General features: G+C 49.6%; 1 protein-coding gene across 2 annotated transcripts in view; it reads right to left on the minus strand.

Annotated features, from left to right (window-relative positions):
• The window catches only part of LOC137657839 (STING ER exit protein), a 55,825-nt gene that overhangs the window by 21,558 nt on the left and 12,347 nt on the right, over positions 1-21,920 (minus strand). For both annotated transcript variants that reach the window (XM_068392426.1, XM_068392428.1), the window contains exon 2: positions 12,552-12,737. In XM_068392426.1, coding sequence (XP_068248527.1) covers positions 12,552-12,672 — 121 coding nt within the window. In that variant the 5' untranslated portion in view covers positions 12,673-12,737. The remainder of the gene's footprint in view (positions 1-12,551; positions 12,738-21,920) is intronic.

Raw genomic sequence — 21,920 nt, forward strand, 5'->3', positions numbered from 1 at the left:
CCTGCTCAAGGCTCCCAGCGACCAATCCAAGAAGTTAAAAACTTCGAAGGCCCTATAAACCCCTTTGAGGAGATGATCCAGGTCCGAAGAGGACCAGCAAACTTTTGAGCGTCTCATGGCCAGGCGACGGGGAAAGTCTATGAGGCTTGAGAAGTCTCCCTGGGCAGAGGCAGGAACTCCCAAGCCGAGAACTTCTCCCGTGTCATACCAGACGCTCGCTCTAGAAGCCAGTTTAAAAGGGGGGAAAGCAAAGGCCGTCTTCCCCAAACTCCTCCTGGTGACCAACCAGTCGCCTAGTAAACGCAAAGCTCTTAGAAGAGCGAGAGAGCACTAGCTTGGTAAACGACGGCGTCGAAGCAGCTAGGCCTAGCGTAAACTCTGATGGAGGCGAACGAGGAGCAGCAGTCACGAAATGGTCAGGAAACAGTTCCTTAAAAATCAGCATGATCTTTTTAAAATCAAGAGAGGGCTGAGCAACTCTAGGCTCCTCTCCATCTGACAAAGTCCCCAAAGGCATATCAGTTGGAAGGGGATCAGCGACTTCCTCATCCGACGGAACTTCGTCCGACAACTGCCGAGTCTCATGATACGGAGAGACATGCCGAGGAGGCAATGCTTGACAGGCAATGTCAACAAGCAACGGAGCAGCAGCAGCAGAAGAGGAAACGACGTCACGTCGCTGCTGAAAGGACTGAAAGTCTTGTGACTGACCAACAACAACAGCTGAAGTAGATTGTCGCTCGACATCATGTCGGACCTGCATTGACTGCAGAGTCTGAGCAGGCAAAACAACTTCCGACTGCGGTGACAGACGCTCAACGTCAAGTCGAGGCAACGGAGCCGGTCGGCGAACGTCAGTGCGGGGCTGCGGCGGCAGCAGCTGAACGTCAGTCTGAGACTGTAGCAAAGGGGGATCCATGTCACGTGACTGACGTGAATGACTAGGCACACGACTAGCATCGAGTTTCAAAGCACTAGAAACGTTAGCACTAACGTCAAACGGACGAGAAAACACTCGTTTAGGCGGCTGAAGGCCCGAGTCACGCTCAGCGCACTAGCGACCCGCAAGCAAAGGATCATCATGAATCTGATCAAAGTCATACTCTTCCATAAGGGAGGCAAGCTTAGACTGCATGTCCCGCAGGACAACCCACTTCGGATCAACGGTAGTCGGAACGGGCCGTAACGTCGATAACGTCTGCGTTGGCAAAACATTGCCTCTACCGTGACCCTCGGACCCCGTCTTACGCTTTCGCTTAACAGGCGAACAGTCATCCGATGACTGCAAATGGTCAGAGCTGCCCCAATGGCTACAGCCAGGACGCTGGACCTGTCCTGAAGGGACTGACTTTCGCTTTAAGGGTCTAGAAACCTTGCGCCAAGGTTTCTTATGCGATAAGTCTTCGGAGGACGAGGAGAACTTAGTCTCACCCATCTTATGGTAAGGACGATCTTGACGAGAAACATCTGATACCAAAGAGGGAACGTCTGTATGTAGGTTTACACCTCTCGCCCCCTTAAGTCCTACGACATTACTTCTCCCTGGTGCAGGGGAGCCTGTAAGAGATCTCGGACTAGGGGAGCGACAAGCACAAACAGACGAACCCTCGGTCGCAACACTAAACACATTTTGCGCACTTATCACTTTATCACTTAGATTTTCTGTTTTACCACTCTGACACTTCAACAACTTAACATCTGACATAAGTTGGTTTCTGTCCGATGCTAAGGACTCAACTTTTTCGCCTAAAGCTTGAATCGCTAAAAACATATCCCGCATGGACGGTTCATGAGTGCTAGTAGGGGGTTCAGGAACAACTACTACAGGGGAAGGATTAGGTTCAGGGGCATGGGAGGAGGAAAATTCCAAAGATCTAGAGGAGCTTCTCCTCACCCTATCTCTCTCAAGCTTACGAGTATATTTTTCATACTCAAGCCATTCGAATTCCGACAAGACCACGCACTCCTCACACCGATCTCCTAATTGGCAGGATTTACCCCGGCAATTAGAACAAACAGTATGAGGGTCGATAGAGGCCTTGGGAAGACGTTTGTTACAATCCATCGCACACTTGCGATATACAGAAGGGTCAGCCATTTTGAACAATCAGAGAAAATCCAAGTCAAAACCAAATTCATCAACAATAAACACCAGCCAAAAAAAGGGTTTCAAGAGTTTAATTGAAGAAACACACCAACACAGCGAAAGCCAATAAACAACCAAAATAAAGTACTTCACCAATTCGGTCAAAAACTCGAGGTCTAAAGCGAGTGGAACCAACTTGTCGACAAGACCGACAGAGAAGAACTGGAGAGATTGACAAGTATATGCGGTATCTGGCCGATAGTCGGCGCTGGTGGGCACACCTGCAACTTTCATGGCGATCGCTCGCAAGTTTTTGGAATCTGTCGAGCCGTCGGAGACGTCAGCTATTATATATTCACCGGCTAAGTTTAATATTTAAAACATGACAAATTCGAAGATAATTTGTATTTTTCCTAACCATACAAACCTTAGCTATTTACAAAGGGTTTACTTTTAGCGCAGCTGAAATGACGAGCCAATAGTTTTTAACGAGGGTTAATTACCCCCGCGCTAGTTAGCGGGGGGTGGGGAAGGGTAGCTTGCTACCCCTCCCCCCTCCACACACCGGTGACTTGCTTCACTTCACTTAGAGGTAGGACTTGACTTGGGGGTCAGGGATGGCGGGCACATATGTGTAAATAGCTAAGGTTTGTATGGTTAGGAAAAATACAAATTATCTTCGAATTTGTCATTTGTTCCGTAACCGAAATACAAACCACGCTATTTACAAAGGGTGACTTACCCCTTAGGAAGGGTGGAAAGTCCCCAGCCTTACTGACTTCGGCTTGCCCGGGGGCTCGATCCCTTAGTGAGCAGCACTAGAGAGAGGGAGCCCCTGTACCTCACAGGTTCCTAGCATCGCTAGGAACGAGTGGCCTACATAAGTAGTGTGAGGAGGAGAGTGTGACTCGTCCTATGAAGTTGACCTTGAGACCTTCAGATAGGAATTCTAGGATAGGACGTTCCCCATACCACCTCGTCAGGGTATGGGAGACGCAACAGTATTAAGCTTAATACTAGGAGCACAAAGAAGCATGGGTTACCTGCAGAGGTCGAGGTCAGCTATGCGAGGACCAGGATGCTGCTTCCCCAAGAGAGGGGAGAATGAAGAAAGAAGTAAGGGTCAGACATACTCTTTCATTCACACAGACTAAGACCGGGTAACAACGCCCTCAACCTACTGCTACTTGTCCAAAAAGGAGCCTGAGGTTAGACCAGCTGTTGTGCAGCCACCACAGGGCCGATAGAGAACGTATCGAGGCTCCTGTGGGTCACGTCTTGCAGGTAGTGGGCTGTGAAGGTCGTTTGACGCTTCCAGACCCCCGCTTGAAGTACCTGCGTCACAGAGAAGTTTCTCTTGAAGGCCAGGGATGTAGCAATACCCCTGACATCGTGGGCCCGAGGGCGACGTGACGGAGGAGGGTCAGGATTCAGGGCATGGTGGATAACCCTACGAATCCAAGCAGAGATGGTGTTCCTTGTGACCCTCCTCTTTGTCCTGCCTGTGCTCACAAACAAAGCTCGCACATGAGGACGGACTGCAGCCGTTCTCTTCAAGTAGTACCTCAGACACCTCACTGGGCATAGTAGCAGCTGGTCTGGGTCGTTTGTTACAGAACGGAGACTCGCGATCCTGAAAGAGTCGAACCGAGGATCCGGCACTCCAGGATTCTGAGTCTTGGCCACAAACTCAGGGACGAACCTGAACGTTACCTCCCCCCATCCCCTTGAATGGGCGATGTCGTACGAGAGACCATGAAGTTCACTAACTCGCTTGGCCGAGGCCAAGGCGAGTAGGAAAGCCGTCTTCCAAGACAGGTGGCGATCGGAGGCCTGGCGTAATGGCTCGAAGGGAGGTCTCTTGAGAGACCTGAGAACTCGAACCACGTTCCAAGGAGGGGGTCTCACTTCCGACTGGGGGCAGGTAAGCTCATAGCTACGTATGAGTAAAGAGAGTTCTAGCGATGAAGAAATATCCACGCCCTTCAATCTGAAGGCCAAGCTTAAGGCTGAGCGATAGCCTTTCACTGCCGAGACAGAAAGGCGCATTTCTTCTCGCAGATACACAAGGAAGTCCGCTATTGCTGGAATAGTGGCATCGAGTGGAGAGATACCCCTTCCACGACACCAACCACAAAAGACTCTCCACTTCGCTTGGTAGACTCCCTCAGAGGACCTTCGCAGGTGCCGAGACATTCTCTCCGCAACCTGTTGCGAAAAGCCTCTCTCCGCGAGGAGACGCTGGATAGTCTCCAGGCGTGAAGCCGAAGCGAGGCTACGGCCCTGTGAGGGACACCGGAGTGGGGTTGTCTGAGAAGCTCGTGTCGTGGAGGAAGCTCCCTTGGGAGTTCCGTCAGGAGTTGCAGAAGGTCCGGAAACCATTCCGCGTGATGCCATAGCGGAGCTACTAGAGTCATGGAACAGTTGACCGATAGTCTGGTCCTGTTGAGCACCCTTCTCATCAGACAGAATGGTGGGAAGGCGTACACGTCGATGTTGTCCCACCGTTGCTGGAAAGCATCTTGCCAGAGTGCCTTGGGGTCCGGGACTGGTGAGCAGTACAGGGGCAGCTTGAAGTTCAAGGCTGTCGCGAACAAGTCCACCGTCGGGGAACCCCACAAAGTCAGGACTTTGTTGGCTATCTGAGGATCCAAAGACCACTCGGTACTCACTATCTGCGAAGCCCTGCTCAGACTGTCGGCGAGCACATTCCTCTTGCCAGGAATGAAGCGAGCTGATAGTGTTATCGAGTGGGTTTCGGTCCACCTCAGAGTCTCTACTGCAAGATGGGATAGCTGTTGCGAAAAAGTGCCTCCCTGCTTGTTGATATAAGCCACTACCGTGGTGTTGTCGCTCATCACCACCACGGAGTGACCCGCCAGGAACCGTTGGAACTGTTGAAGGGCCAGAAAGACGGCCTTCAATTCTAGCAGGTTGATGTGTAGGCACTTTTCTGATTCTGACCAAAGGCCTGAGGCCCTCTGGTTCAGAACGTGCGCCCCCCACCCTTCTTTTGACGCGTCCGAAAACAGAGTCAATTCCGGGGGAAGGACGAGAAGACTCACTCCCTTTCGCAGGTTCTCGTCGGCCAGCCACCACCGCAAGTCCGTCTGTTCCAGAGACCCCATTGGGATCAGAGTGTCCGGGGAATCGGATCCTTGATTCCACCGGGACTTGAGCCGCCATTGAAGGGATCTCATCCTGAGGCGGCTGTTTGGAACCAGACGGGCCAGGGAGGATAGGTGGCCCAAGAGACGCAACCACGATTGGGCGGGGAGTTCTTTTCGCCTGAGGAAAGGTTCCGCCACCCTCCTCAGCCTTGCTATCCGGTCGTCTGATGGAAAGGCTTTGTGGAGATTGGTGTCTATTAGCATGCCTAGATAAACCAGTCGCTGGGACGGCTGCAGAGAGGACTTCTCGAGGTTTACCACGATCCCCAGATCCTGGCAAAGATCTAGAAGCCTGTCTCGGTGTCGAAGAAGGGTCGACTCCGAGTCTGCTAGGATCAGCCAATCGTCTAGGTAACGAAGGAGACGAATGCCGTTCCTGTGCGCCCAAGTCGAAATCAGGGTGAACACTCTGGTGAACACCTGAGGAGCTGTGGAGAGACCGAAACACAGCACCTTGAACTGGTAGATCTTGTTGTCTAGGCAGAATCTCAGGTACTTCCTGGAAGACGGATGGATTGGGATCTGGAAGTACGCGTCCTTTAGATCCAGTGTACACATGAAGTCTTGTGGTCTCACCGCAAGTCTGACTGTGTCTGCTGTCTCCATGCTGAACCGGGTTTGTTTGACAAACCTGTTCAGAGCCGAGAGATCGATGACGGGTCTCCAGTCTCCAGTAGCCTTCTTTACAAGAAAGAGTCGACTGAAGAAGCCTGGAGAGCCGTCCACGACCTCCTGGAGAGCACCCTTCTCGAACATGGTCTTGACTTCGGCCTGAAGGGCCAGCCCCTTTGCCGATCCCATGGCATAGGAGCTCAACGACACTGGATTCGCTGTCAGGGGAGGTTGAGATGACGTGAACGGGACGCGATAACCTTGGCCGATCACCGAGATCGTCCAAGCATCGGCCCCGAGATGTTGCCACCTGCGGACGCAACGCTGAAGGCATCCCCCCACAGGTGGACACGCAGGGGGACTGCCACCCCTAGGGCTTGCGGCCGCGGCCGCCACCCCTAGAAGTCTTGCCTCCCCTGGAGGACTTACCACCCCTCTTGACCTTGGCTGGAAAGGGCTGGGGCTTAGACACCACTTTCTTAGCTGCCGGTGCCTGTTTTGGAGCCTTACGAGGCTGTTGCTGCTGTTGTGGCGGGGCTGGAGGCTTATAGGGCCGAGTTGTAAGGGCCCTGTGGAGGAGGGAGTCCGTGCTGGATTTCCTCCACCTCTCAGCCGTTCGCTCCAAGTCTTGAGGCCCAAACAGGCTCTCCCCCAGGAGGGAGGCATGTCGGAGCCTACACACATCTACGGCGGGGACCTTCGGATGGAATCTCTCGGACACAGCATCGCGACGCTTCAACACCGAATGAATGAATGAATGATTTAAAGTTTTCAGGCTGGCCCACAGGGTGGTAACCTGGTGCGCCAAGAACTCGATGGAGCGGGTGCCCGAGAGCAAGAAGGTCTCTAGGGCCTTCCTATTGGTCTCCTTGGACAAGTCCTCAGATCGCAATAGGATGCCCAGAGATCCTAACCAGAAGTCCAGCCACGAAGTGGCCTGCATGGCACACTTAGCGACCTTCTCGTGGTTAAGGATCTCTGCCGCCGAGAACGACACCTGCCGGGCAGAGAGTTTCTCCAAGGGAACTCCCTTCGCCAGCTCCTCCACAGAGTGATGGAGCGGAAGAGCGAGGTTGTGCTCACCCAGGATCTCGAAATACCTCCTCTGCTGAAGGCGAGGAGGAGGGATGAGTTTGTTCCCGGCAGTGGAACGACTGGAGGAGGCAAGAAGTGCGAGCTGAGCATTGGCCCTAGCTCTGGCACTCTTCAGCCCCCGAGACCAGGGCAGAGCTGCACTGGTCTTAGGGGCCTTCCGAACGTCGAACACTTCATCCAGAATTGTGTCTTTGCCTTCACGGGGGGGGATGACTGGATCCGTAAGACTGTTAAGTTGCCTTATCAGGCTTAGGACCTGCCAGAAGGCATGTTCGGACTCTTGCTGTTCTCCTCCCTGTGGGCTGGCAGCTAAGTCTCCTGCCCCAGGAATCTCTTCCTGGGGTGATACGTGGACATTCCCCTGGGTAGTCATGGGTTCCTGTCGAATCCTTGCAGAGGATTTAGGGATGGTCTTGGAATCCTTGGGCTCCCTCCTAGGAGGGATACAGGATCCCAACAACGAGGTTCGAGGGGCCCCTTCCTCACGAGACAATTCTCCTGCCTGAAGCGAAGTCTCCCCCCCTGGTGCCGGGGGGAAGACTACCGGTCCACTGGACTCACCTGAGGACGGAAAGGCCTCGTCCACGGGAGAAGGAGAGAGTACTCGTGCAGGAGAGGGAACCCTCGAGACCGACCTCTTGGGAACCAACTTCGCCCTGGGGGAAGTCACCACGAAGTCCACTCCTCTCTTTCTCTTCAGCGAAGGAGAGACAGCCGCTGGTTTGTCACCCTGGCCGGCGAGTGCTGGTTTCATAACCCTCACTAACGCCCGTGCCAGCGGACCAAACCAAGTCTGCTGCTCAAAGGACACAGAGTCCGAAATCCTCGCTAAGGTGAAAGGGATCGGGCGATCCTTTGGAGTGGACACGACGGTACCTGCCTGAAAAGAAGGTGGGGAAGAATGTTGTAATGACCTGTCCTCGTCCTGCAATACCAACCTGTGCTTGGATGGAGGTGATCCCGAGTGCCGTCTAGGAGCACGCGTCCCTGCTGCTACCACCGGCTGTGGAATTCGCCGCGAACTATGGTCGCGCGAGGGTGAACGGTCGCGCAAAGGCGAATGGTTGCGCGGGCGTACAGGCGAGCGGTCGCGCGGGCGCGCAGGCGAGCGGTCGCGCGGGCGCGCAGGCGAGCGATCGCGCGGGCGCGCAGGCGAGCGATCGCGCGGGCGCGCAGGCGAGCGATCGCGCGGGCGGGCAGGCGAGCGATCGCGCGGGCGCGCAGGCGAGTGGGCGTGAGGGTGGGCAGGTAAAGGAACACGTGTCCGAGGCGACGAACGCAAGCGATGGCGCGACGGCGAGGGATCGTGCTGCCGCGTAGGTGAAGAAGATCGCTGGCGATAATGATCACGTGATGGTAAGCGATGGCGAGCAGCATGTGAAGGTGAATGATTGCGCGCAAGAGGGCGATCATTCAGGGTTGAGCGATGAGGAGCAGCATGCGTAAGCGGGCGATCGTTCAGGGTTGTGCGATGGCGAGCAGCATGCGTAGGTGAATGATCGCGTGAAAGGGTGCGATGGTGATCAGCATCCGCAGGAAGGCGATCGTTCAGGGTTGTGCGATGAGGAGCAGCATGCGAAAGCGGGCGATCGTGCAGGGTTGTGCGATGGCGAGCAGCATGCGCAGGTGAATGATCGCGTGAAAGGGTGCGATGGTGATCAGCATCCGCAGGAGGGCGATCGTTCAGGGTATTGCGATGAGGAGCAGCATGCGAAAGCGGGCGATCGTGCAGGGTTGTGCGATGGCGAGCAGCATGCGAAAGCGGGCGATCGTGCAGGGTTGTGCGATGGTGATCAGCATCCGCAGGAGGGCGATCGTTCAGGGTATTGCGATGAGGAGCAGCATGCGTAAGCGGGCGATCAGGCAGGTTCGTGCGATGGCGGGCAGCATGTGAAGGTGATCGCTGGCGAACTGGTGATCGCTGGCGAGCTGGTGATCGCTGGCGAGCTGGTGATCGCTGGCGAGCTGGTGATCGCTGGCGAGCTGGTGATCGCTGGCGAGCAGAAGGTCGACGCATGTCCTGTGAGAGGATAGGTTCACGAGCAGGAACGGGAAGATCGCTGGCGCGTTGGCGAACATGTGTTTCTGACACACGATGGTGAGCAGGGAGTTCAGCAGGAACTAAAGGGTGGTCAGAGACCGCAGGGCGATGGTCCTCAAATGAGCGCTGACGCTCGGAAGAGAGCTGACGAGCAGGAGAGCGCTGGCGAGGGGGGCGAACCTCAGGAGAGAGCCGACGAGCAGGTGAGCGTCGGCGAGCAGGAGAGTCTTGGCGAGCAGGAGATCGTCGACGAGCAGGAGATCGCTGGCGAGCAGGAGATCGTCGACGAGCAGGAGATCGCTGGCGAGCAGGAGAGCGCTTGTGCGCTGGCCCTGCTCGCGTAAGGGAAGAATCCCTTAGCCCCGAAGGGACCGTTGCCCGTCGGGTGACGAGTTCTCCAGAAGGCGAAGATCCGGCAGGAGATGGAGAGCGGTCCGCAGAGAGGTTCAAGGAGGGCGGAGTAGTCGGTTGAGGCTGACGAGGAGAGTCCCCCCCGGAGGACGAAGACCCAAAAAGGCGCCTCTTAGTCCCCCTGTAAGGGGAAGGGAGGCCCTTGTGGCGTAGAGGGCGGTGAGCCTTACGGCGGAGGCGGCCTCGGGGGAGATCGTCGGGACCATCGGTCCTCCGAAGGGGAGTCTCCTTCAAAACACTTCCCTCAGAAGGAAGCTGGGCAGCAGTCGAGACCGAAGGACTCACTTCCCCCTTCGAAGGATGCACGGAAGGAGGAGGAGAGCCTAGAGCACCATCACCAGCAACAGCACCTGCGTCGGAAGGCCCAGGCACGTCGGAGGCCTCTGTCACCACGACGTCGACAATAGACAGAGGGTCTACCTCCGCTACCACCGGCGACTGTTTAACAGCGGCCCCCAACGAGACAAGGTCAATAAGAGCGACCCTGGAGGGCAAGCCCTTAAGCCCCAGGGACGACCAAATCTGCAACAGATCATCACTGGATAAAGAATTATTATCAATAACCTCCCCCGGAGGAGGAGGGGGAACCGCCTCGCTATGGGAGGCGACGCCCTCTCCCCCCACCGAAGGTAGGGAAACAGAACAAGGGCCTGCGCTCCCACTCGGACGACTCTCCTTAGGAGGCGGACGAGGGGGAGCTTCGGAGGAGGTTTGGGCGGCGGAAGAAGAGTCCCGAGAACCTTCCTCCTTCAAGGCTAACCCCGGAGGAGAACGGTCTCTCTTGGACTTCTTCTTACGCCGACGGCCAAACCTCTCCCACTGGGAGGCAGACCACTCCCTACACTCACGGCACATGTTATCCTGGTCGCACCGTCGGCCCCGACATTGAGGGCAGAGGGTGTGAGGATCCGTACTCACGTCCGACATGAAAGTCCCACAAGGACGGCCGGCAACTCCAGGGCATGTCCGCATATTAAATAAAAGAAAATAACTGAAGGTCAACTTCCAACCAATCACACAAGCTGTAAAGAAAAAGAAGAAAATTAAAGGCTGTCAGCGAAGGCGATGAACAGACACGTCTGATCACCGCCGAGCCAAAAGTGAAGTGAAGCAAGTCACCGGTGTGTGGAGGGGGGAGGGGTAGCAAGCTACCCTTCCCCACCCCCCGCTAACTAGCGCGGGGGTAATTAACCCTCGTTAAAAACTATTGGCTCGTCATTTCAGCTGCGCTAAAAGTAAACCCTTTGTAAATAGCGTGGTTTGTATTTCGGTTACGGAACAAAAACATTTTTTACTTACTATAACCTAATTTGTTAACTGTTCAAGCTTGAACCATTCATTTAAAAAAGAAATCAATTCTTATTTCAATTTGTATGAAAAGATCAATAATTTTCACTTTTATATCTGGATGACAAACGAGGATATTTTTTATTAAAAGCCCTTTAAATGGATTTCGCCTTTCCGAATTCATGGTGCTTCTTAAGAAAGTTTTTATCGTTTTCAATGTTGAAAAGTAGTGTTCTGCCTCTGATTAGCCGTGGGAGTTTTCAAGAACCAAAAAAAATTGAAAAAGAACCAAAAAAGGTATATAATAGAATAGCTGAAAGTAGGATAGTAATCAAATTCTATCCTTAATCACATTCAAGAATATGGTACACTGTTTTCTAGCACAACACTAGTGGAGTAAAAAATGACTAACTTTCAGCAACAGGCCAAGGTGGTTGGCACTGTGGGAGTGACAGTGCTCTCTCTCTCTCCCTCTCAGCCTGTGGCTCAGCCTCCCGTACAGCAGCCTGAGCGCATCCGCTCAGAAGCCAAACACCACACAGCTGGAACTATGAAGTAAACGGTTCCAGGGAAAGATTCTTTAATTTATTTTTTGTAAAGTGAAGGATGGCTACTGACATTAATCTTGAGGATAATACAGTATATTGATAAGTAAAAAGAATTAAAGAAAAAACCATTATACTGCATTGAATGTTACCGAAAATATCAAATGAAAATAAAGGATGCTGCACTTCCACAGTGCCTATACACGAACTGCTACTAGAAGGAAGGTTCTCCCAGCCTAGGAAGAAATTGTTCTCTAACTACCATCGGGAGAAGACTCGGCAATGTAGAAATATCTTTCAGATTCCTGTGGCAAAGAGCATAGCTCTCCCATTGGGAGGAAGACCAATCCTTGCAATAATTACATGGAGATTCTCTTGAACCTCTCTTACCCATGCAAGAGGGACAAAGAAGGAGTGTGTCCATGTCCGCCGCGCTCAAAAGGCCACCACACACGTAGCTATCCTGTCCATGAACAAAGACAAAAAATACCGAGATTTATTGGCCACAAGCACTCACTCGTAACTCACACTTAATGAGGAGACACTCAAATGACCGTGAATTATGGAAAAACACAAGTCAGGAATGCTACACACCAAAAAGAGTAAGCAAGGTGAATACGAAAGGCTCGATCGTAGAGAGGAAGTGAGAGAACAACCTCTTCACTTCGCGACCAGTATTGTGAAGAGACACTATGAGTAGCCTCCTGTTTGCTCCTTGCACATGCGCTACATTTAACCACCACGAAACATGAAGTAATCAACCAAATCTTGATTGCTCATAGAAAACATGATCAGTAGTAACTCCATTAAATGACTCAGAAGTATGCATCCACATAAGAATAAACTTTATCATTACGATAATACAAGATTCAGCCCTACATGGCTGAGTAGATGATGAATGGAGAAGTACTGTATTGAATTAAAAGCTCAAGATAGAGACGACTGGCGAAATCTAACCAAGGCCCTTTGCGTCATTAGGCGTAGGAGGAGATGATGATGATGATGATGATGATGATTACAATATATATACTGTGTTTTTTGGAGAAAATAATTCAAAAAGAGCTGAACTAATAGTACGAAAATTAAGAAAATTTATATGAAAAAAAAAATAACATTAACCATTGAGTATAAAGAAACAAATACGAAACATCTAAGAACTTGAATGCAAAATTTCAACCAATACCCTATTGTAATCATAAATCTTTTATTCCACTCAACCTTATAGTTGGTATTGAATTAACATTATTTAAATTGAATAGCAAAGGGTGACCAGAATTTATGTATGAAAATATAACAAAACTAACCTATGATCACTGCCATCTGCCCACACAGGCAATAGTAGACAATCAATGGTTTATCTTCACTGTATTCTTGTTGATCTTTTGCATCAGAGACGACGACACTTCCAGAGACAACCTTCGGCATTTTGTTGGGTATGAAAGTTTCCGCTGTGAAGGAGCAGAAACCGGTAATAATAAGCCAAAAATATCCTGCAAGTAAAATCTAACATATTTATACTGTAAGAAAAATAAGCACAATAATCTTTAAACTAAGAACCCATTCATTAGAAATATCTAAAATTTCCCTAAAGTAATTTGTATTTTTTCCTAACTATACAAACATAAGTCTTTTCATAGGAGTATGTTTTCAGTATAACAAGAACTCGGGTATTGATATTTATAACAAGGTGTCAGTAGATCATACATGAATTTAAAACCTCGTCCTTCTAATAGGTGACTTAGCCAAAGGAGGGAGGAAATCCTATAATCATAATGGCTGGTTTACTTTCCTGGGATGTGTCAAAGAACATTGGTCCTAAATAGGAGAAAATGTGGTGACTCATTCAGCCCCCTAATGACCTGGACATGAAGATAAGGTAGGTGTTCGGCTAGATCACTGGTAGACAGTCTAGGAAGAACCTATACCCACGTGGCGAATATGTTGTCTAAATGTATAGTTACTGTATATGGGAACCTGGATACAACATTTACCCATTTTTCCCCCCTCATCTAGGAGGATGGGGGAGGTACTTAAAAACAAACTCATTGTTAAGAAAATTTGCTTGATCATGCGGCTTACCTGCACCTATCATCCAGTTCAGAGAATGAGAGAAATGTTAAGAGAAAGGTCAGGAGAGCTGCTGGTAACCACTAAAGTTTCAGTAACTATAGGAGCAATCGCTGGGGAGTTTCAGTAACTATAGGAGCAATCGCTGGGGAGTCAGCTTTGCAAATCTAACGTTCTTGTCAATGAAGAAAGTCTCAGAGGGCATTGTCCCTATCGATCTATAAGCCAATTCAGGAACAGTTACATCAATTCTGTTGCTACGATTATTTGCAAAGGAGCTGCCCCTGCCCAAAATTCCACCCTCTGTCTGGGAGTCCTAAAGAACTTTCTTCACCATACCTCAACCTGCAGAGTGAGACGAGGAATATAGTTTTTCTCGATGCTGAAGTGATTCCCCTGGAGGGGGTAGAAAAGGGCAATCGCCAAGACCCGTCAGTAGGCGAGTGCTGATTGAAATGCTCGAAATACTAGCATGAACACTCTGAGAGTGGTAGCCAGTCCAAATTGCCAGGCATTGAACTGGTAGTTAAATTTTCCAAAGACGCAGCAGAGAGAGCCTCCTGTGCGACAGAGAAAGAGGATACGATGGTATGTGTCCTTTAAGTGTACAGAGACGGAGAGATCTTCTTTCTTATTGTGGAACGCAAACCGCTACCCTTGCCTGTCACAAAGTGCATCTAGGGAACCAAGCAGCAACTATTCCATTCATGAGAGTAGACTTTAGGAGTCCATAAACCTTCTCATATGCCCTTGTGTTGGTCCGTTCCTACCTGTAGGGGGGGGGAAGTTCTGGTAGATCACGGTTAATATCAGCAAGCTGGTTTGAAAAATTGTCAGTGTGTTGCTCAACATCCTGACCGACATATTCTTGCTCATAGGAAAGAAAATGTTATTTTTATTAATAAAATAAATTTTTGAATATACTTACCCGATAATCATGTAGCTGTCAACTCCGTTGCCCGACAGAATTCTATGGAGGGATACGCCAGCTATCACAATACTAGAAGGGGGTGTACTTACCAGCGCCACCTGTGGCCAGGTACTCAAGTACTTCTTGTTGACACCTCCCCAATTATTCCTCGGTCCACTGGTTCTCTATGGGGAGGAAGGGAGGGTCGATTAAATCATGATTATCGGGTAAGTATATTCAAAAATTTATTTTATTAATAAAAATAACATTTTTCAATATTAAACTTACCCGATAATCATGTAGCTGATTCACACCCAGGGGGGTGGGTGAAAACCAGTGTACAAGATTAAAGGATAGCTAAGTATCCCATATTTCATATAATCAGTTATCCACAATAACAATGAAATAATAAGTACCTGGTAAGGAAGTCGACTTGAACCGTTACTCTGCCTTTAATAAGATCGTCTTCCTTACTGAGCGCAGCGTTCCTCTTGGGAGGCTGAATCAACTCAAAGGTGCTAAAGTATACAGGGCTGCAACCCATACTAAAGGACCTCATCACAACCTTTAACCTTGGCGCTTCTCAAGAAAGAATTGACCACCCGCCAAATCAACAAGGATGTGGAAGGCTTCTTAGCCGACCGTACAACCCATAAAAAGTATTCAAGAGAAAGGTTAAAAAGTTATGGGATTATGGGAATGTAGTGGCTGAGCCCTCGCCTACTACTGCATTCGTTGCTACGAATGGACCCAGGGTGTAGCAGTACTCGTAAAGAGACTGGACATCTTTGAGATAGAATGATGCGAACACTGACTTGTTTCTCCAATAGGTTGCATCCATAACACTCTGCAGAGAACGGTTCTGTTTGAAGGCCACTGAAGTAGCCACAGCTCTCACTTCATGTGTCCTTACCTTCAGCAAAGCAAGGTCTTCTTCCTTCAGATGAGAATTTGCTTCTCTAATCAGAAGCCTGATGTAGTAAGAAACTGAGTTCTTAGACATTGGTAGAGAAGGCTTCTTGATAGCACACCATAAGGCTTCTGATTGTCCTCGTAATGGTTTTGACCTTCTTAGATAGTACTTAAGAGCTCTAACTGGGCAAAGTACTCTCTCCAGTTCGTTCCCCACCATGTTGAACAGGCTTGGGATCTCGAACGACTTAGGCCAAGAACGGGAAGGAAGCTCGTTTTTAGCCAAAAAACCGAGCTGCAAGGAACATGTAGCCGTTTCAGATGTGAAACCTATGTTCCTGCTGAAGGCGTGGATCTCACTTACTCTTTTACCTGTTGCTAAGCACACGAGGAAAAGAGTTTTTAATGTGAGGTCCTTAAAAGAGGCTGATTGGAGCGGTTCAAATCCTGATGACATTAGGAACCTTAGGACCACGTCTAGATTCCAGCCTGGAGTGGACAACCGACGTTCCTTTGAGGTCTCAAAAGACCTAAGGAGGTCCTGTAGATCTTTGTTGGAGGAAAGATCCAAGCCTCTGTGGCGGAAAACCGCTGCCAACAAACTTCTGTAACCCTTGATCGTAGGAGCTGATAGGGATCTTACGTTCCTTAGATGTAACAGGAAGTCAGCAATCTGGGTTACATTGGTACTGGTTGAGGAAAACTGCATTGGCCTTGCACCAGCTTCGGAAGACTTCCCATTAAGACTGATAGACTCTGAGAGTGGATGTCGTCCTTGCTCTGGCAATCGCTCTGGCTGCCTCCTTCGAAAAGCCTCTAGCTCTTGAGAGTCTTTCGATAGTCTGAAGGCAGTCAGACGAAGAGCGTGGAGGTTGGGTGTACCTTCTTTACGTGAGGTTGACGCAGAAGGTCCACTCTAGGAGGAAGAGTCCTGGGAACGTCGACCAGCCATTGCAGTACCTCAGTGAACCATTCTCTCGCGGGCCAGAGGGGAGCAACCAACGTCAGCCGTGTCCCTTTGTGAGAGGCGAACTTCTGAAGTACCCTGTTGACAATCTTGAACGGCGGGAATGCATACAGGTTGAGATGGGACCAATCCAGCAGAAAGGCATCCACGCGAACTGCTGCTGGGTCTGGAATCGGAGAACAATACAAGAGGAGCCTCTTGGTCATCGAGGTAGCGAATAGATCTATGGTTGGCTGACCCCACAGGGCCCAAAGTCTGCTGCAAACATTCTTGTGAAGGGTCCACTCTGTGGGGAAGACCTGACCCTTCCGGCTGAGGCGATCTGCCATGACATTCATATCGCCCTGAATGAGCCTCGTTACCAGCGTGAGCTTTCGATCTTTTGACCAAATGAGGAGGTCCCTTGCGATCTCGAACAAATTCCTCGAATGAGTCCCTCCCTGCTTGGAGATGTAAGCCAAGGCTGTGGTGTAGTCGGAGTTCACCTCCACCACCTTGTTAAGCTGGAGGGACTTGAAGTTTATCAAGGCCAAATGAACTGCCAACAACTCCTTGCAATAGATGTGAAGTGTCCTTTGCTCCTGATTCCATGTTCCCGAGCATTCCTGTCCGTCCAGTGTCGCACCCCAGCCCGTGTCCGATGCGTCCGAGAAGAGACGGTGGTCGGAGGTCTGAACAGCCAAAGGTAGACCTTCCTCGAGAAGAATGCTGTTCTTCCACCACGTTAAAGTAGACCTCATCTCTTCGGAAACAGGAACTGAGCCCGTCTCTAGCGTCATGTCCTTTATCCAGTGAGCAGCTAGATGATACTGAAAGGGGCGGAGGTGGAGTCTCCCTAACTCGATGAACAGGGCCAGCGATGAAAGTGTCCCTGTTAGACTCATCCACTGCCTGACTAAGCATCGGTTCCTTCTCAGCATGCTCTGGATGCATTCTAGGGCTTGGAAGATCCTTGGGGCCGACGGACAAGTCCGAAAAGCTCGACTCTGAAGATCCATACCCAAGGAGACAATGGTCTGGGATGGAACGAGCTGAGACTCCTCAAAATTGACCAGGAGGCCCAGTTCCTTGGTCAGATCCATAGTCCATTTGAAAATCTCCAGACAGCGACGACTTGAGGGAGCTCTTAAAAGCCAGTCGTCTGACGGAGCCGGACACAAGATCATGATACTGCTGCACAGTCTGTAAACTGTCAATCATGGGCAAGCGAGGAAGTACAGTGACAACCCGAATCTGTCTAGACTGTCTGGGTCGTACAGACAACTCCTTAACGGGTTGCTGAGGTTGCCGCACTGCGTCACAACAAGTCCCTTCTGTTGGTTGTTGAACGTCTTCCCCGTGACACATTGACTCCGTAAACAAAAAAATCCTCTAACAAGGACTAAGCTTGGACTGCATGTCATGCAACACAGCTCAAGGTCTATGGGAGCAGGTGTGGTAACAGACGGGATTAGCGGCTGAAGTGTAACCATTACCTTCCCTGTAAGCATGTTATGCTTAAATAAAAGTCCATAAGAGGTTATGCAGCTAAAGGCTCCCTCCAAATGACAGAGTCCTCAAGGGAATATCAGAAGGAGGGAGAAAAGAACTTTCTCATCTACAGGGACCTTATCCTAGAAAAGCTAAGTTCTCTGAGTGAGAGTTCACTGGTGCAAAGCAGCAGACTAGAAGGCAACGTTATGAAACTGCTTGACAGTCTAGTGAGTTGGCAACAACCCAAGATGTGTTGAGAAGCATGCGGTAAGGTATGCAGAGCATGATGTATGCAGAGTATGCTGTATGCAGAGCATGCTGTATGTAGAGCATGTTGTATGCAGAGCATGCTGAATGCAGAGCATGCTGTATGCAGAGCATGCTGAATGCAGAGCATGCTGAATGCTGAGCATGTAGTAAGCAGAGCCTGCTGTAAGCAGAGCCTGCTGAAAGGAAAGCAGAGCGTGTGCATGGCGTTTAACATTTCTCAGAAATTCCATGACCAGTGCTAGAGTGCTTTATGCATGCTTGCATGGGGTTTAAACCATGGTATGCTGAACAGCAGAGTCAGAACGAGCTGGAACAACAATAGTGTGGTTTCCTCTTCAAGACTCCGATGAGGGAACACCTGAGGCTCAGTCTGCAAAGGCTGAATAAAAGACAAGCAGAAGGAAGGCGCATGGGTGGAGGAGGCTGACTCCTAGCATGAGTGGTTGAACCCAAGGGTTGCGCTTGCTGAGCGGTTGGCGGAAGCGGAGTAGCAAGTTCCAGTTCCTGTGGTGTGAGCGGAGCGCGATGAGGAAGAGGCTGCGCAGAACAAGGTAAATGTCTCGCAAGCTGAGGCTCCTGAGGCGCAAGGCTAAGGTGTTGTGGTGCTTGCCTTATGGAGGGTTGAGCTCGCTGCAGCAAGAGCTGAGGAAACTGACTCATGGACGGGAGAGGTTGTTGTACCTCAACCGAGTGTTGCATCACTGGTGGAGCAGCAAGTGGAGGCGGAGGAAGAGAGGTATAATCCTCCTGATCCCAATGTAAAGGTTGCCTTAAGAAAGGCGGAGGCTGAACACCACAGGGAACAGCAAACTCAGCACGTGTCTCAACATCGTACGCCTGGCAGGTGGAACTGCTGGCAGGTGGTACTGCGATCAGGCGGAGCGAGTGTAGGTGGAGGGAGTGTGGGCGGAGGCGGAGGAGCAACACTCAGCCCGACACTCACGCATCAAGTCCGAAAGCTGTGCTTGCATGGACTGTAGTAGAGTCCACAACATCATACGCCTGGCAGATGGTACTGTGATCAGGCGGAGCGAGTGTAGGAGGAGGGAGTGTAGGCGGAGGCGGAGGAGCAACACTCTCAGCCCGACACTCACTCATCAAGTCCGAAAGCTGTGCTTGCATGGACTGTAGTAGAGTCCACAACATCGTACGCCTGGCAGATGGTACTGTGATCAGGCGGAGCGAGTGTAGGAGGAGGGAGTGTAGGCGGAGGCGGAGGAGCAACACTCTCAGCCCGACACTCACTCATCAAGTCCGAAAGCTGTGCTTGCATGGACTGTAGTAGAGTTCACAACATCGTACGCCTGGCAGATGGTGCTGCGACCAGGCGGAGCAGGTGCAGGCTGGGCGAGCACAGGCGGAGCAGGTGCAGGCTGGGCGAGCACAGGCGGAGCGAGAACAGGTGGAGGGAGTGTAGGCGGAGGAGGAGGTGCAACACTCTCAGCCCGACACTCACGCATCAAGACCGAAAGTTGTGACTGTATGGATGCATTCGGGTTGTGAACTTTAACTTCGTACGTCTGGCATAGGTCTGGACTTAACGTTTAAGAAGTCTTGAGACCTGAGACCAGCGTTACTCTGCCTTTATTTTCTCCCCTAATCTCTTCTGCAGACGAGCAAAATAAGGGCTCAATCGTCTGCGGGTGGGAGTGACGGTCTCGGTAAGACACGCCCACAACCACCGAGAATACTTCTGTGCGCCGATCAAGGCCTGCTGAACCCTTATGCCCTTCGACATTGCTTTTCCCCTGGGCTTGGGAGCTTGCAAGAGGTCCCGGACTGGGAGGACGACTGGCGCGCACAAAAGTACCCTCACGCACTAATCACTTATCACTTTGATTTCTGTTTGCACTTATTTCACTGAACTCGAAACTTTAAGTGGTTTGTACCTGAAATACGCAATTCTATCCTTTCTCAAAGTTAGTAATTGCGAAAACAGAATTACAATGTAACAGAAAAATCTAATGAAAGATAATTCAGTGGTTGGAAAGAGACTAAACACTAGATCACTCTAGAAACGTTTAGTTTCTTCCCCTAAAGAGACTAGGGAGAAGAGCAAAAAACGATAACGACGTTACTCGTACGCCTGGCAGGCTTGAATGAAACGTTTATCCTCTTTCTCCCTCCGTCTCTATCTCTCTCTCTCTCTCTCTCTCTTGACTTAGAACCTGAGAGAAGAGCCCAATCATATATATCGTTAAAACATATTATTGTTAAAGGAAAAAAACTGAAAAGTTCCTTTATTAGGATCAAAACCATTAAGTTAAGAAAGAATGAACAAAACGCTAGACACGGTTACTCTTACTGCAACGTGAAACCGTGAACATTCTTTCTCTATCGTAACGATAGAGTGCAAGTTGAACGTTCTGAACGTCAACAACTGCAGAGACAAAACAAAACGTTAGTTCAACTTTGAAAACAGTACGAGACTATCAAAGAAATTCTTTCAAAAACATTAAAATAGCATAATATGTTAACAGGTAAAACCGAAATGACGGGCTCAAAGTTAATTAACTTCGGTAAAAGACCGCCTACTATTAGGAAGGTCGAATATAAACAAATATAAAAATTAATTTTAATGAGTTTATAATAAAAGGAAGTTAATCGAAGAGGCCTATAAGAGGCGGAGAGATATAAAATAAATCTATAACTTTTGTTAAGCAAAATTAAGAAAGAGAGTCTATACTCTCTTAGACACCAACACTTCCGTCTAAGGGAAGGGTCGGCCATTGAAAGGTGAACGAGAGTTCATACTCTCTCGTTACCAAAATTAATCAAATTAATTCCAAAAGCTAACTAAGCTAATATAGAAGTTTCCAGTAAAGCGACAGCCGAAATCAAAGAGAAATACTTCACCAAAGTCGTGAAAATACTCCAAGAACATAAGCGTATCCCAGAACGTCTTGCCGGAAGCACGACAGAGGAATAATTGGGGAGGTGTCAACAAGAAGTACTTGAGTACCTGGCCACAGGTGGCGCTGGTAAATACACCCCCTTCTAGTATTGTGATAGCTGGCGTATCCCTCCATAGAATTCTGTCGGGCAACGGAGTTGACAGCTACATGATTATCGGGTAAGTTTAATATTGAAAATGTTATTTTCATTAGTAAAATAAATTTTTGAATATACTTACCCGATGATCATGTAGCTGTCAACTCCGTTGCCCGACAGAAATCTAAGGTCGGGATACGCCAGCGATCGCTATACAGGTGGGGGTGTACACAACAGCGCCATCTGTGAGTAGGTACTCAAGTACTTCTTGTCAACAAGAACTCAATTTTCTCCTCGGTCCACTGGTTCTCTATGGGGAGGGAGGGAGGGTCCTTAAATTCATGATCATCGGGTAAGTATATTCAAAAATTTATTTTACTAATGAAAATAACATTTTTCAATATTAATCTTACCCGATGATCATGTAGCTGATTCACACCCAGGGTGGTGGGTGGAGACCAGCATACATGTTAACATAAGAAGCTAAGTATCCCGTATTTCATTTTAGCAGTTATTCAAAATAACAAACATAAAATAAATAAGTACCTGGTAAGGAAGTCGACTTGAACTATTACTCTGCCTTTTTTAAGTACGTCTTCCTTACTGAGCCTAGCGGTCCTCTTAGGATGCTGAACGACTCCTAGGTGCTGAAGTATGAAGGGCTGCAACCCATACTAAAGGACCTCATCACAACCTCTAATCTAGGCGCTTCTCAAGAAAGAATTTGACCACCCGCCAAATCAACCAGGATGCGGAAGGCTTCTTAGCCTTCCGTACAACCAAAAAAACAACAATAAAAAGTATTCAAGAGAAAGATTAAAAAGGTTATGGGATTATGGGAATGTAGTGGCTGAGCCCTCACCTACTACTGCACTCGCTGCTACGAATGGTCCCAGGGTGTAGCAGTTCTCGTAAAGAGACTGGACATCTTTGAGATAGAATGATGCGAACACTGACTTGCTTCTCCAATAGGTTGCATCCATAACACTCTGCAGAGAACGGTTCTGTTTGAAGGCCACTGAAGTAGCGACAGCTCTAACTTCATGTGTCCTTACCTTCAGCAAAGCAAGGTCTTCTTCCTTC

The sequence above is a fragment of the Palaemon carinicauda genome, chromosome 18 (assembly GCF_036898095.1).
Source record: "Palaemon carinicauda isolate YSFRI2023 chromosome 18, ASM3689809v2, whole genome shotgun sequence".
In the NCBI taxonomy this organism is placed as follows: Eukaryota; Metazoa; Arthropoda; class Malacostraca; order Decapoda; family Palaemonidae; genus Palaemon; species Palaemon carinicauda.